The sequence below is a fragment of the Scyliorhinus canicula genome, chromosome 25, assembly GCF_902713615.1.
Source record: "Scyliorhinus canicula chromosome 25, sScyCan1.1, whole genome shotgun sequence".
In the NCBI taxonomy this organism is placed as follows: domain Eukaryota; kingdom Metazoa; phylum Chordata; class Chondrichthyes; order Carcharhiniformes; family Scyliorhinidae; genus Scyliorhinus; species Scyliorhinus canicula.
Window position 1 is genome coordinate 12775371 of NC_052170.1, and position 14439 is coordinate 12789809.

The window sequence follows — 14439 nt, forward strand, 5'->3', positions numbered from 1 at the left end:
TTGCCAGACGCCATTTTAGGCGGCCACACTATAGGACAGCACGCCGCCGAGGATCTGGGTTCGATTCCGGGTCACTCTCGTGGCGTTTACACATTCTCCCCCGTGTCTGCTTGGGTCTCCCAACACAACCCAAAAGGTTGTTCAGCGTAGGTGGATTGGCCACCCTAAATTGCCCCTTAATTGGAAAAACAAATTGGGTACTCTAAATTTATTTTGAAAAATAAATTTAAAAATGTGAGACTATGTAGTTTGTTCTTAATATATTCATTCACCTGATGTGGACATCACTGGCAAGACCAGCCAATCCCTTATTATGAAATGAAAATCGCTTATTGTCACAAGTCGGCTTCAAATGAAGTTACTGTGAAAAGCCCTCAGTCGCCACATTCCAGTGCCTTTTCGGGAATTGAACCATGCTGCTGGCCTGCCTTGGTCTGCTTTAAAAGCCAGCGATTTAGCCCAGTGTGCTAAACCAGCCCCTTATTCTGGAGAAGGTGGTGGTGATATACCTGTTGTACCAGTAGTAATCATGGTACATGCATTATATGACATACTGGCCTCAACAGCAAATACAATGTGGTGCGACCATCAATTCACGCGAAACAGAGTGTAGATGTAAACTGTGGCTTTAATCGACTAGAACAGTGCCTGCCTGCGACTGCTCTGCTACTGTGAGCCGCCTACAGGGCTACTGCTCTTTATACCTCCCCTCAAGGGGAGGAGCCAGGGACGGAACCCACAAAGGCACCAATATGATACATCACAGGTAATACCTTACAATGGTCCATAGGTGGAGCCCTCATGGGCAACAGCGTGGTACAGTTACATACATGGTGAATGGTTACTGCAATACGTTCACCACACAATGCGGACCAGTTTAGTTCACTGGCTGGGCAGTTGGTTGATGATGGAGAATGAGGTTGTCAGCATAGGTTCAATTCCTGTACTGCCTGAGCTTATTCATGAAGACTCCACCTTGCCTGAGGTACAAATAACAAAAAAAAGTATAGCACAGGAACAGGCCATTCGGCCCTCCAAGCCTGCGACTGCCATGCTGCCCGTCTGTATCCCTCTATTCCCATCCTATTCATGTATTTGTCAAGATGCCCCTTAAACGTCACTATCGTCCCTGCTTCCACCACCTCCTCCAGCAGCGAGTTCCAGGCACCCACTAACCTCTGTGTAAAAAAACTTGCCTTGTACATCTCCTCTAAACCTTGCCCCTTGCACCGTAAACCTATGCCCCCTAGTAATTGACCTTTCTACCCTGGGAAAATTCTTTTTTTTTTCATTTATTTTTTTTTTACAAGTTCGGGGGGGGTTTTATTCATTTTTTCATTTATTTTACTCATTTTTTTTTTTACATGTTCGGGGTGGTTATTTGATAAAGAATTACAGGAAAAAAATGCAGAACTTTGGACAGATGGAGACTGCATACTTTCCAAACACCGGAAGGCTTCACCTTCATCCAACAGGTTACATTGGAGGAGCGTGTACGAGGGCCAAAGGGACCCAAAACTATTTCCTCCATTTTTGTCAGCAGCAAACAAGGTGAGAGAAAATGATGGGTCGCGTAGGTCGGCCAGCGTGGGTCACGAAGGTCGGCCGGTTGGTAAAAATGGGTCCCCGGAAAACAAAGTTTTTTCCGGAAGAACACTGCCCTAAGGTATGGTGACCCTCAGGTTAAATCACCACCAGTCAGCTCTTCCCCTTAAAGCAGCCTATGGTCACCTGGGCCTATGGTTACCGTACCTAAACTCAGAGTAGCTGATTCCCTTTCCACACTGAAAATGGAATCCTTGTTGAAGAGCCGAGCTGCTGGCTTCCTTTCTGTCACAAGAGGGCAGTGTCTGCATTCATTACATACCTTATTGTCCACATTGTGCTCTGGATGTTATTAGAATCATAGAACCCCTACGGTGCAGTAGGAGGCTGTTCAGCTCATTGAGTCTGCACCAACCCTCCAAAATAGCACCCCATCTAGACCCACGCTCCCACCCGCAAGACCCTGTTTGATCGATCAATGTTCTCTCTCTGGGTCACGTGTTTTATTTCCAGCCAAGACAGATCTCAGGTCATTTCCACTGTTCTACACGTGTTGGTGGCTGATAATGAGGCTACGCCCCAACAACGACACTCCCCACAGCCAATAGAACCTGCTCCGCTCTTATTTTGACTTCATCCAGTTTGACAAATGCTTGGTTTCGAGTTTATTGAAAGGAGCGTCTGAGACTCAAACGGTGCATGTTTCATACACCAACCACTTACCGGTGTATATCTCAGAACAAAATAAGCCTAAGAACCTACTTTATGCATCAAGCTGTCGTTCTTAAGTGATTAAACACTCAGTCTGAAACCAGTCCCTTCTCTCCCAGCATACACCAACCTATTCGCACAATTCGAATATAGCCAACTACAGCCCATTAGAGGGTAGACCCAACATGGGCTCAACTCCACAGCTGGGACAGATTGTCTGACCATTCAGAAATTGCTGCTTCTGTGCCAAATTGGCTTTTGCATTTCCTACATTACAACAATGACTGCACTTCCAAAGTATTTCATTGGCTGTAAACTGTTTTGGGGCATCTGATTGCGAAAGGCGCTATATAAATGCAAGTCTTTTAGTGTCTACTGGCGAGCAGCCAGGCTGGAACATGATGACTGGGAGGGGAAGAGAATTGCATAAGCTTTACTCTCACATACTATGATGCCGTTTGAATATTGTTCTGCAGATCATTAGGCTCTGTCTAATATCTCCCAGTATGCGTGTTATACTGTGAAGTATAAAGGAAGAAAAATTTTTTTTTTATAGGGCATCTTTTACAATCTCCGGACGTCGCAAAGCACTTTACAGTCAATGAAGTACTTTCGAAGTGTGGTCACTGTGGTCAGGGACACAAGTGATAATAATAATCTTTATTACTGTCAAAAATGGGCTTACATTAACACTGCAATGAAGTTACTGTGAAAATCCCCTAGTCGCCACATTCCGGCACCTGTTCGGGTACACAGAGGGAGCATTCAGAATGTCCAATTTACCTAACAAGCACGTCTTTAGGGACTTGTGGGAGGAAACTGGAGCGCCCGGAGGAAACCCACGCAGACACGGGGAGAACGTGCAGACTCCGCACAGACAGTGACCCAAACCGGGAATCGAACCCGGGCGCTGTGAAGCAACAGTGCTAATCATTGTTCTACCGTTCTGCCCAAACACATAATGAAAAGCTAAGTCAGGAGGTACTTCTGTTCAGAGATATCCACTGAGCCTGGAACAGGTGACTGGCTTGTACAGTCAGTGTGGACTCATCGTGGCACTGTAGGGATTCTATGATTGTAGGTGCGTATATCACCAAAACCTTGTCCTGGTCCACCCATGTCGATACTACTACCAAGAAAGCGCAACAGCGCCTATACTTCCCCAGGAAACTAAGGAAATTTGGCATGTCCACAGTGACTCTTACCAACTTTTACAGATGCTCCACAGAAAGCATCCTATCTGGCTGCATCACAGCCTGGTATGGCAACTGCTCAGTCCAGGACCGCAAGAGAGAGTTGCGAACACCGCCCAGTCTATCACACAAACCTGCCTCCCATCATTGATGCCGATGTCTTATGTATTTACATTGTGTACCTTGTGTTGCCCTATTATGTATTTTCTTTTCTTTTCATGTACTAAATGATCTGTTTGAGCTACTTGTAGAAAAATACTTTTCACTGTACCTCGGTACACATGACAATAAACTATTCCAATTCTAATTACAGCAGCCAAAAGGTAGCTGGACAGGGTCTTGAATATGATCTTCAGGAACATGTTTCATCATCTTTGGAGGGCAGGAAGAAATTCCTCGAGTTTCTTCCCAAATTAGCCAAAGGTCTTTCTTTCCTCCCCCCTGATAGTTTTTATCCATCCTTGGAGATTGTGCAGCTGGAGTGAGGAATGTGGGATTAGAGAGGGTCAACCTCTCTCGTTTGCCTATACGAGGGTAAACTCAATGGACCAGTTGATCTTTTGCCTGTCCTAGGTTTCCACGTGTTAATAGCTGCTGGCTCAAGTTTAGGTTACTCAATAAATTCAATAACTCAGGGACAGAACCAGGTTTAACCTCAGATTGTAAAAGAAACAGTAGAATTTGCAAAACGCTTTTGACAACCCCAGGACATCCTTTTATTTTTGCTTTTATAAATTTAGAGTACCCAATAATTGTTTTTCCAATTAAGGGGCAATTTAGCGTGGCCAATCCACCAAATCCCATCTTTTTTGGGCTGTGGGGATGAAACCCACGCAGACACGGGGAGAATGTGCAAACTCCACACAGACAGTGACCCAGGGCCGGGATCGAACCCGGGCCCTCAGCACCGTAGGCAGCAGTGCTAACCTTTGTGCCACCGTGCCGCCCAACCGCAGGACATCCTTAAGTGATTTTCGGTCAATTAAGTCCTTTTCTTTTAACGTGTAGTCTCTTATAATTTAGGAAATGTCCATTTGCAATATCCTAAAACAGCAATGAGGTGGTGACCAGATAACCTATTCTTCAGTGACATTGATTGAAAGGATCGAGCAGAGAGAACTGTTGGTCTTCTTTGATGTGGAGATGCCGGCGTTGGACTGGGGTGAGCACAGTAAGAAGTCTTACAACACCAGGTTAAAGTCCAACAGGTTTGTTTCAAACATGAGCTTTCGGAGCACGGCTCCTTCTTCAGGTGAATGGAAAGGCTTGTTCCAGAAATGTTTATATAGACACAATGTGGAGATGCCGGCGTTGGACTGGGGTGAGCACAGTAAGAAGTCTTACAACACCAGGTTAAAGTCCAACAGGTTTGTTTCAAACACGAGCTTTCGGAGCACGGCTCCTTCTTCAGGTGAATGGAAAGGCTTGTTCCAGAAATGTTTATATAGACACAGTCAGAGATGCCCCGGAATGCGAGCACCTGCAGGCAATCAAATCATCAAAGATGCAGAGAGAGAGGTAACTCCAGGTTAAAGAGGTGTGAATTGTCCCAAGCCAGTTCAGTCGGTAGGCCTCTGCAAGTCCAGGCTTGTTGGTGGGGGCCGAATGTAATGCGACATGAATCCCAGATCCCGGTTGAGTCCGCATTCATGCGTGCGGAACTTAGCTATAAGTTTTTGCTCAGCAATTTTGCGTTGTCGCGTCTCCTGAAGGCCTCCTTGTAGAATGCTGACCCGGAGATCAGAGGCTGAATGTCCTTGACTGCTGAAGTGTTCCCCAACTGGAAGGGAACAGTCCTGCCTGTTGATAGTCGCACGATGCCCGTTTATTCGTTGTCGCAGTGTCTGCATGGTCTCGCCAATGTACCACGCTTCGGGACATCCTTTCCTGCAGCGTATGAGGTAGACTACATTGGTCGAGTCGCACGAGTATGCGCCGCGTACCTGGTGGGTGGTGTTTCCACGTGTAATGGTGGTGTCCATGTCGATGATCTGGCATGTCTTGCAGAGATTACCCTGGCAGGGTTTTGTGGTGTTGTGGTTGCTGTTCTGAAGAGTACCCTTCGTCGTCCAGTACTTTCCTGGGGCGGAGAAACTACGACATCTTCTTCGCAGCCTCCAACACATCATCAGCGAGGATGGACATCTTGCCAAGGTCATCCCCACACCCCCACTACTGGCCTTCAAACAACCGCGCAACCTCAAACAAACCATTGTTTGCAGCAAATTACCCAGCCTTCAGAACAGCAATGGAAAGGATGTCCCGAAGCGTGGTACATTGGCGAGACCATGCAGACACTGCGACAACGAATAAACGGGCATCGTGCGACTATCAACAGGCAGGACTGTTCCCTTCCAGTTGGGGAACACTTCAGCAGTCAAGGACATTCAGCCTCTGATCTCCGGGTCAGCATTCTACAAGGAGGCCTTCAGGAGACGCGACAACGCAAAATTGCTGAGCAAAAACTTATAGCTAAGTTCCGCACGCATGAATGCGGACTCAACCGGGATCTGGGATTCATGTCGCATTACATTCGGCCCCCACCAACAAGCCTGGACTTGCAGAGGCCTACCGACTGAACTGGCTTGGGACAATTCACACCTCTTTAACCTGGAGTTACCTCTCTCTCTGCATCTTTGATGATTTGATTGCCTGCAGGTGCTCGCATTCCGGGGCATCTCTGACTGTGTCTATATAAACATTTCTGGAACAAGCCTTTCCATTCACCTGAAGAAGGAGCCGTGCTCCGAAAGCTCGTGTTTGAAACAAACCTGTTGGACTTTAACCTGGTGTTGTAAGACTTCTTACTGTGCTCACCCCAGTCCAACGCCGGCATCTCCACATCCTGAAAATGCTTGCATTCTAAGCATTGTCTGGCATCTCTGACTTTGTCTATATAAATGTTTCTGGAACATACCTCTCCATTCACCTGAGGAAGGAGCAGTGCTCGGAAAGCTAGTGTTTGAAACAAACCTGTTGGACTTTAACCTGGTGTTGTAAGACTTCTTACGGTCTTCTTTGAAACAGATGTGAAGGGCCGGTTTATGTCAAGCTGCGTGGGCAGACAGGGCCATGGTTTAACATTTCATCTGAAAGACAGTACCCCCAATGTTGCAGCAACCCCTCCCAGGTGTTTGGCTCAAATTCCTTCCATGGGTCTTGAACCCACAAACCTCTTACTCAAAGGTGAGACTGGTAATTCTGAGCCAGGGTAGGTTTCCCAACAAAGTTTATTCTTAAAAAGATTACAAGACAGAAAATGTTATTTTTTCATTTATTAATTATTTACATGACTTGACAGAAAAGACATTCTAAGAATCTAAGTTTTCTTTTGGTCATGGGTTTGGGGATCAATTCATAGAGACTTAAATAAGCAATCCACATCAGTACACTTCTACTTACTATCGATAAATACATATGCTTCAAAATAGTGTGCACACAAATTGGTGATGAATAGTTCTGGTTTGGAACATTGATATTGGTGGCTTGTTATCCTTCGTATGTCCTCCCAGACTCCTTCCTGCAAAATAACCCTCCCCTTTGCTTGATAATGGACAAATCTCTGCACTGTTCTATTGAGGTTTTAGTAACAAAGGAACATAGGAACAGGAGGAGACCATTCAATACTCTCTGTCATTCATGTATCTGCTCCATGTATTTGTTAAATTCGGTCACACGGGGCAGCACGGTGGCACAGTGGTTAGCATTGCTGCCTACGGCGCTGAGGACATGGGTTCGAATCCTGGCTCTGGGTCACTGTCCGTGAGGAGTTTGCACATTCTCCCCGTGTCTGCGCGGGTTTCACCCCCACAACCCAAAGATGTGCAGGATAGGTGGATTGGCCACGCTAAATTGCCCCTTAATTGGAAAAAATAATTGGGTACTCTAAATTTATATTTTAAAAAAATAAATAAAAATAAAAATAAAAAATAAAAATAAAAATTTGGTCACAGGATGTGGGCAAGACCAGCATTTGTCGCTCATCCTCCATGTCCCTTGAGAGCTGGTGGTGAGGTGCCCTCTTGAACCTCTGCAGTCCATGTGTTGTAGGAACGCCCACCGTGCTGTCATGGAGGGAGTTTCAGGATTTCGACCCAGTGAAGGAACGGCGATATATTTCCAAGTCAGGATGATGTGTGACTTGGAGGGGAATTTGCAGGCGGTGGAGTTCCTGTGTATCTGCTGTCCTTGCCCTTAATCTAGATGGTAGAGGTCACGAGTTTGGAAGGTGCCTTTGTGAGTTCCTGCACTGCAGCCTTTATGAGGAAAGGCTGATGGACTTGAGGTTGTTTTCGTTAGAGAGAAGAAGGTTAAGAGGTGACTTAATAGAGGCATACAAAATGATCAGAGGGTTAGATAGGGTGGACAGCGAGAGCCTTCTCCCGCGGATGGAGGTGGCTAGCACGAGGGGACATAGCCTTAAATTGAGGGGTAATAGATATAGGACAGAGGTCAGAGGTGGGTTTTTTACGCAAAGAGTGGTGAGGCCGTGGAATGCCCTACCTGCAACAGTAGTGAACTCGCCAACATTGAGGGCATTTAAAAATTTATTGGATAAGCATATGGATGATAAGGGCATAGTGTAGGTTAGATGGCCTTTAGTTTTTTTCCATGTCGGTGCAACATCGAGGGCCGAAGGGCCTGTACTGCGCTGTATCGTTCTATGTTCTATCTTGTCGATGGTATGCACCGCTGCTGCTGTGTGTTGGTGATGGAGGGAGTGAATATTTGTGGATGGGCTGCTGATCAAGCGGGTTCTGGATGGTGTCAAGCTTCCATAGAATGCTTACAGTGCAGGTCATTCTGCCCATCGAATCTGCACCAAACGCCTGAAAGAGTACCCTGCCTCGACCTAATCCCCTGCCCTAACCCCGTTAACCCCACGGGAGGAAATTGGGGCCCACCGGGAAGAATCCACGGGCAGAACGTGCGAACTCCACACCGACAGTCACCCAAGGCCAAGATCGAACCTGGGTCCCCGGGCGCTGTGAGGAAGGCACTGTTGCGCCTCCGGTGTGTTATTGAAGCTGCTCTCATCCAGTCAAGCGGGGAGTATCCCTTCCGTCATTCACACTCGTGGCAGATAGTGGATCGGCCTCAGGCGGGATCGGCCATGGTAAATCTCCCCCCCCCTTGAGAAATGTGCAGATGCCGGAGGGGTTACGGGGATGGGGGAACTGGGCCTCTTTCAAGGTGTGGGTGCAGACATGATGGGCTGAATGGCCTCTTTCTGCACTGCATGGAGTCAGAAGGAGAAGTTACCAAGGCAGGATTCCCAGCCCCTGGCCTGCTGGAGCTGAGTGGGCGGGGCGTGGAGGGAGGGAGGTGGAGGGAGGGAGGGGCAGGGAGGGAGGGAGGGGCAGGGAGGGAGGGGAGGGAGGGGCAGGGGAGGGAGGGAGGGAGGGAGGGGCAGGGGCGTGGTTTCCGGAGGTGGCCGAGCCCGACTCACCCCCCCCCCCCACAACCGGCTGCCGGAAATGGCCGAATCCGAGCCGGTGTCTGGCCCAGGCCGCCGGAAATAGCCGAGTCCGCGGGGCCGAGCTTCTCCGGAAGTAGCCGAGTCCGCGGGGCCGAGCTCCCCCGGAGATTGCCGAAGCGCCCAGAGGGCTGAGTCCGCCGCCGCTCGGGGAGGGTTCCAGTCGCCGAGGACGATGGCCACTTCAACGGAGCGCCGCGCTTTCGCTCAGAAAATTAATCGGTGAGTGAGCCCGCGCACCCCCCCCCCCTCCCCCCGGTTGCAACTTTTAACCGACCGGCGGCAACTTTTGTTTTTTTAAATTTTGCCCCGTCCGAGGCGGGGGGAATTAGAGACTCCCGAAAGTGAGGAGTTTTAATTGGGTCAGCGGTAGGAAATTTACCTCGGGAGATGCGAAACAAAGCGGCGATGGAGCGGGCCCGGGGACCGGGGACCGGGCGGGAGGTGCGCCCGGGCGGGGTGGCCGCAGGTGTCAGCCCGCCTCCTGCCCCTCACGGCTTTGCCCGGTGCCCGGGGGACCAGCCTTGCCCCCCCCACCCCACCTTTACCCCCCCCCACCCCACCTTTACCCCCCCCCCACCCCACCTTTACCCCCCCCACCACCCCACCTTTACCCCCCCCAACCCCCACCTTTACCCCCCCCACCCCACCTTACCCCCCCCACCCCACCTTTACCCCCCCACCCCACCTTTACCCCCCCCCACCCCACCTTTACCCCCCCCCACCCCACCTTTACCCCCCCACCCCACCTTTACCCCCCCCACCCCACCTTTACCCCCCCCACCCCACCTTTACCCCCCCCACCCCACCTTTACCCCCCCCCCCCCCACCTTTACCCCCCCCCCCACCCCACCTTTACCCCCCCCCACCCCACCTTTACCCCCCCACCCCACCTTTACCCCCCCCACCCCACCTTTACCCCCCCACCCACCTTTACCCCCCCCACCCCACCTTTAACCCCCCCCCCACCCCACCTTTACCCCCCCCCACCCCACCTTTACCCCCCCACCCCACCTTTACCCCCCACCCACCCCCCCCACACACCCCCCACCTTTACCACCCACCCCCCCCACCTTTACCACCCACCCCCCCCACCTTTACCACCCACCCCCCCCACCTTTACCACCCACCCCCCCCACCTTTACCACCCACCCCCCCCCACCTTTACCACCCCCCCCCCCCCCCCCCCACCTTTACCCCCACAACCCCCACCTTACCCCCCACCTTTACCCCGGCCAATCGCACTGGAGGGCAAGTTTCGGTTTTCCGTCCCGCCGCCGGGAGCGGAAAATAGAGCGGGTTTTCCTTCAGGGTGAAACTGGGTCCGCTGGACTCCAGTGACAGCCTTCCCCAGGGCCCTCTCCCTCCCTCTCTGCCTTTCCCTTTTCTTTTCCAACTCTTTCTCTCCCTCCTTCCTTCCTCTTGCGGGATCAAGTCCCGCGTGCGGCGCCAGCAGCGACGCCGGGTTCGATTCCGACCTCGGGCGAGCTGGATTCATCCGCCCGCCGCAAGGTCGCCAGGGGCGAGACGCGGACAGTGGGGAAGTCCGTTGACCTCGGCCCGGAGGCCGGAGAATCCCGTCCCCTGTGTGGAGCTCTCTCCGTGTCTGCGCGACTTTCCTCCCGCAGTCCGTCAGACCATAAGACAAGAGCAGAATTAGCCCATCGAGTCGGCTCCACCATTCAATCATCCCCATTCTCCTGCCTTCTCCTTGTAACCCCGATCCCCTTATTAATCAATAACCTATCTATTGGGCAGCACGGTAGCATTGTGGATAGCACAATCGCTTCACAGCTCCAGGGTTATGGGGATAGGGTGGAGTTGTTGACCTTGGGTAGGGTGCTCTTCCCAAGAGCCGGTGCAGACTCGATGGGCTGAATGGCCTCCTTCTGCACTGTAATTTCTATGAAATTTTATCTGTCTTAAAGACACTCGGTGACTTGGCCTCCACAGCCTTTTGCGGTAAGGAGTTCCACAGATTCACCACCCTCTGGCTGAAGAAATTCCTCCTCATCTCTGTTATAAAGGATCGTCCCTTTAGTTTGAGGCTGTGTCCTCTGGTTCTAGTTTTTCCTATAAGTGGAAACATCCTCTCCACGTCCACTATATCCAGGCCGCGGTATCCTGTAGGTTTCAATAAGATCCCTTATCCTTCTAAACTCCAACGAGTAAAGACCCAGAGTCCTCAACCGGTCCTCATACGACAAGCTCTTCATTCCAGGGGTCATTCTTGTGAGCTTCCTCTGGACCCTTTCCAAGGCCAGCACATCCTTTCTTGGCTACGAGGCCAAAACTGCTCACAATATTCCAAATGGGATCTCACCAGAGCCTTATACAGCCTCAGAAGTAAATCGCTGCTCTTGTATTCTAGCCCTCTTGACATGAATGCTAACATAGCATTTGCCTTCTTAACTGCCAACTGAACCTGCACGGTCCAAAGATGCGCAGGTCAGGTGGGTTGGTCGTGCTAGAATTGCCCCCGAGTGTCCAAAGTAGGGTGACGGGGTAAGGGCGCGGCATTGGGCTAGGGTAGGATGCTCCTTCGGAGGGTCAGTGAAGATTCAATGGGCCTGATGGCCCTTGTCTACACTGCAGGGATTCTGCGATTCTCCTCTTCCGCTCACAAGGTTCAAGTTATGTTCCAATGTCCCGATCCAGGGACGGCAGGACAAAAGCTAACTATTTAAAAATACATTTAGAGTACCCAATTAATGTTTTCCAATTAAGGGGCAATTTAGCGTGGCCAATTCACCTACCCTGATAGTGGGGGCGAATCCCACGCAAACACGGGGAGAATGTGCAAACTCCCCACGGACAGTGACCCAGAGCCGTGAGCGAACCTGGGACCTCGGCGCTGTGGAGCAGCAATGCTAACTACTGCGCCACCATGCTGCCCAGGACAAAACGTAACTTGCAGTTCATTCCAGAGAGGGTGCTGCACTGTCAGAGGTTCTGTCCTCTGAATGATGCCAAACCCGCCTATCGTAGAAGGTGACAGCAAAAGATCCCAGGACACTATATTGAAGATGAGCAAGGGTATTATCCTATGTGTCCTGGGCTATATTCCTCAAATCAATGGGCAGGATTTAGCAAGCCCCCCCCCCCCCCCCCCCCCCCCCCGCCGTAGTAGCAGCAGGTGGCCTGCTATTGGCTGACAGCGGAATCTTTTGGTCCTGCCATTGTCAGCGAGGTTTCCCCCCTGGAATGTGCCCCTTGGCACTGGGAAACCCATGGCACGGGTGTGTCGGCGACGGCAGTGGAAGATCCAGCCAGTGTGAGCTGCTGTGAAGTGCTGTTTATGGGATCCTGCTGTGCGGCTCTCATGCCAACACTACAATCATGACTATGCTACAAAGTGGCTGTAAAACACTTTGAGACATCCTGGGATTGTGAAGGGTGCTATATTAATGTGTATCCAGATGGACTTCACAATAGGGTCTTGAAAGATGTAGCTAATGGGATAGTTGATGCTTTGGTTTTAATTTTCCAAAATTCCCTAGACTTGGGGAAGGTGTTGTTAGATTGGAGGATAGTAACGTAACTCCTTTGTTCAAAAAGTGAGGGAGACAATGCCGGGAACTATAGGCCAGTTCGCTTAACATCTGTAATAGGAGAAATGTTAGAATCCATTATTAAAGATGTTATAGAAGGGCACTTGGGTAAATTCAAGACAGCGAGCAGAGTCAATGTGGTTTTTTGAAAAGGAAACCCATTTAACAAATTTATTGGACTTCTGAGAAGGAATCACATGTACTTCGATTTCCAGAAGGCATTTGATAAGGTGCCATATCAAAAGTTATTGCCTAAAATAAAAGATCATTGTGTAGGGGGTAACATAATATAATATTTATTGTCACAAGTCGGCTTACATTAACACTGCACTGAAGTTACTGTGAAAAGCCCCGAGTTGCCACATTCAAGCGCCTGTTCGGGTACAGAGCGAGATAATTCAGAATGTCCAAATTACCTAACAGCACATCTTTCGGGACTTGTGGGAGGAAACCGGAGCACCCGGAGGAAACCCACGCAGACACGGGGAGAATGTGCAGACTCTGCACAGACAGTGACTCAAGCCAGGAATCGAACCTGGGACCCTGGAGCTGATTGGCATGGATTGAAGATTGGTACCTAACAGGAAACTGTAGGCGTAAATGTGTCTTTTTCTGGTTGGCAGGATGTGAAGGGTAGTGTTCTACAGGGATCAGTGCTGGGACCTCAACGTTTTAATTTATATAAGTGACTTGTATGAAGGGACTATAGGTACGGTTGCTGACAACACAAAGGTAGATCGGACAGTAAATTGTGAAGAGGATGTAAGGGGCTACAAAGGGACATAGTTTAAGTGAGTGCCCAAAAATCTGGCAAATGTAGTATAAGGTGGGCAAACGTGAAATTGTCCATTTTGGCAGGAAGAATAAAAAAGCACATTATCTAAGCAGTGAGGAACTGCAGAGCTTTGAGGTGCAGAGGGATCTGGGTGCCCTCGTGCACAAAGCACAAAAGCTGATACACGGGTACAGCAAGTAATTAGGAAAAGTACTGGAATGTTGTTGTTTATTGTGAGAGGAATTTATTACAAATGTCGGAAAGTTATGTTTTAGTTGTACAAGGCATTGGCAAGACTACATTGCAATGTTAATGTAAGCCTACTCGTGACACTAATAAAGATTATTATTATTTTGATAACCCTGAGAGAACCATCCATTTTCATTATGTGAATTTTTTGTCACATGGCAGTTCACCTGTTGGGAGAATTGCACTCCAGACAAACCTCTGTCCTCCCAGCCACACGTGGAGTCACTGGTGAGTTACCAGGAGCTGGAATCGTGGTTCACTTAATCCCTCTCTTGTCCCTGGGTGCTGATTGTTGTCCTTCCAGATCAAGCTTAGCCTTCTCAATCGCAATGAGCCATCAGACTAACTGGTTTCTTGATCTTTATTTGGCATGTGGAAGAAACAAAGAAGTTGGCTTGATATGGGACACAGCGATTTACAATCGGCAGAAGTGTTTGAGCTTGTTTTGCGAGGTTGTGCAGCTTCTACGTCAGTTGTGTAGGAGGCAAGATTTTATTTATTTTTGTGACAGAAAGATAATTGGGCATGAGATGAAATTGATAGTATTCCTGCAGATAACCTCCAAGGATTTGTTTGGAGATTTATTTCCTTTGAAGCTCCTCCGGACTCGGCACCACCCGTGTTTTTAGCACCGTGGACATTGCCTTAGCAAAACCCTCTAAGCTTCGGGCATGCCCAAAACATGTGGACATGATTTGCACCTCACACACCTATCCTCTACCCCAAAACACTTGCTCATCCTAGCTACTGTCATGTGTGCCCGGTGGACTACCTTAAATTGTATCAGGCTTAGCCTGGCACAGCATCTGCCCATAGACCCGCCTCTATCTCTCCACCTAGCTCGTCCTCCCACTTGCACTTAAGCTCCTCCAGCCTCCGAAAGTTCCTGGTAAATATCCGATACCTCCCCCTCCCCCACCCAGGTACTGGAAACTGCTC

General features: G+C 49.7%; 1 protein-coding gene across 8 annotated transcripts in view; it reads left to right on the plus strand.

Annotated features, from left to right (window-relative positions):
- The first annotated feature begins 9040 nt into the window (after positions 1 to 9040).
- LOC119957052 (dedicator of cytokinesis protein 7-like) overlaps positions 9041 to 14439 on the plus strand; it is a 179182-nt gene continuing 173783 nt past the window's right edge. For all 8 annotated transcript variants that reach the window (XM_038784661.1, XM_038784663.1, XM_038784662.1 and 5 more), the window contains exon 1: positions 9041 to 9147. In XM_038784661.1, the coding sequence (XP_038640589.1) occupies positions 9101 to 9147 (47 nt within the window). In that variant the 5' untranslated portion in view covers positions 9041 to 9100. The remainder of the gene's footprint in view (positions 9148 to 14439) is intronic.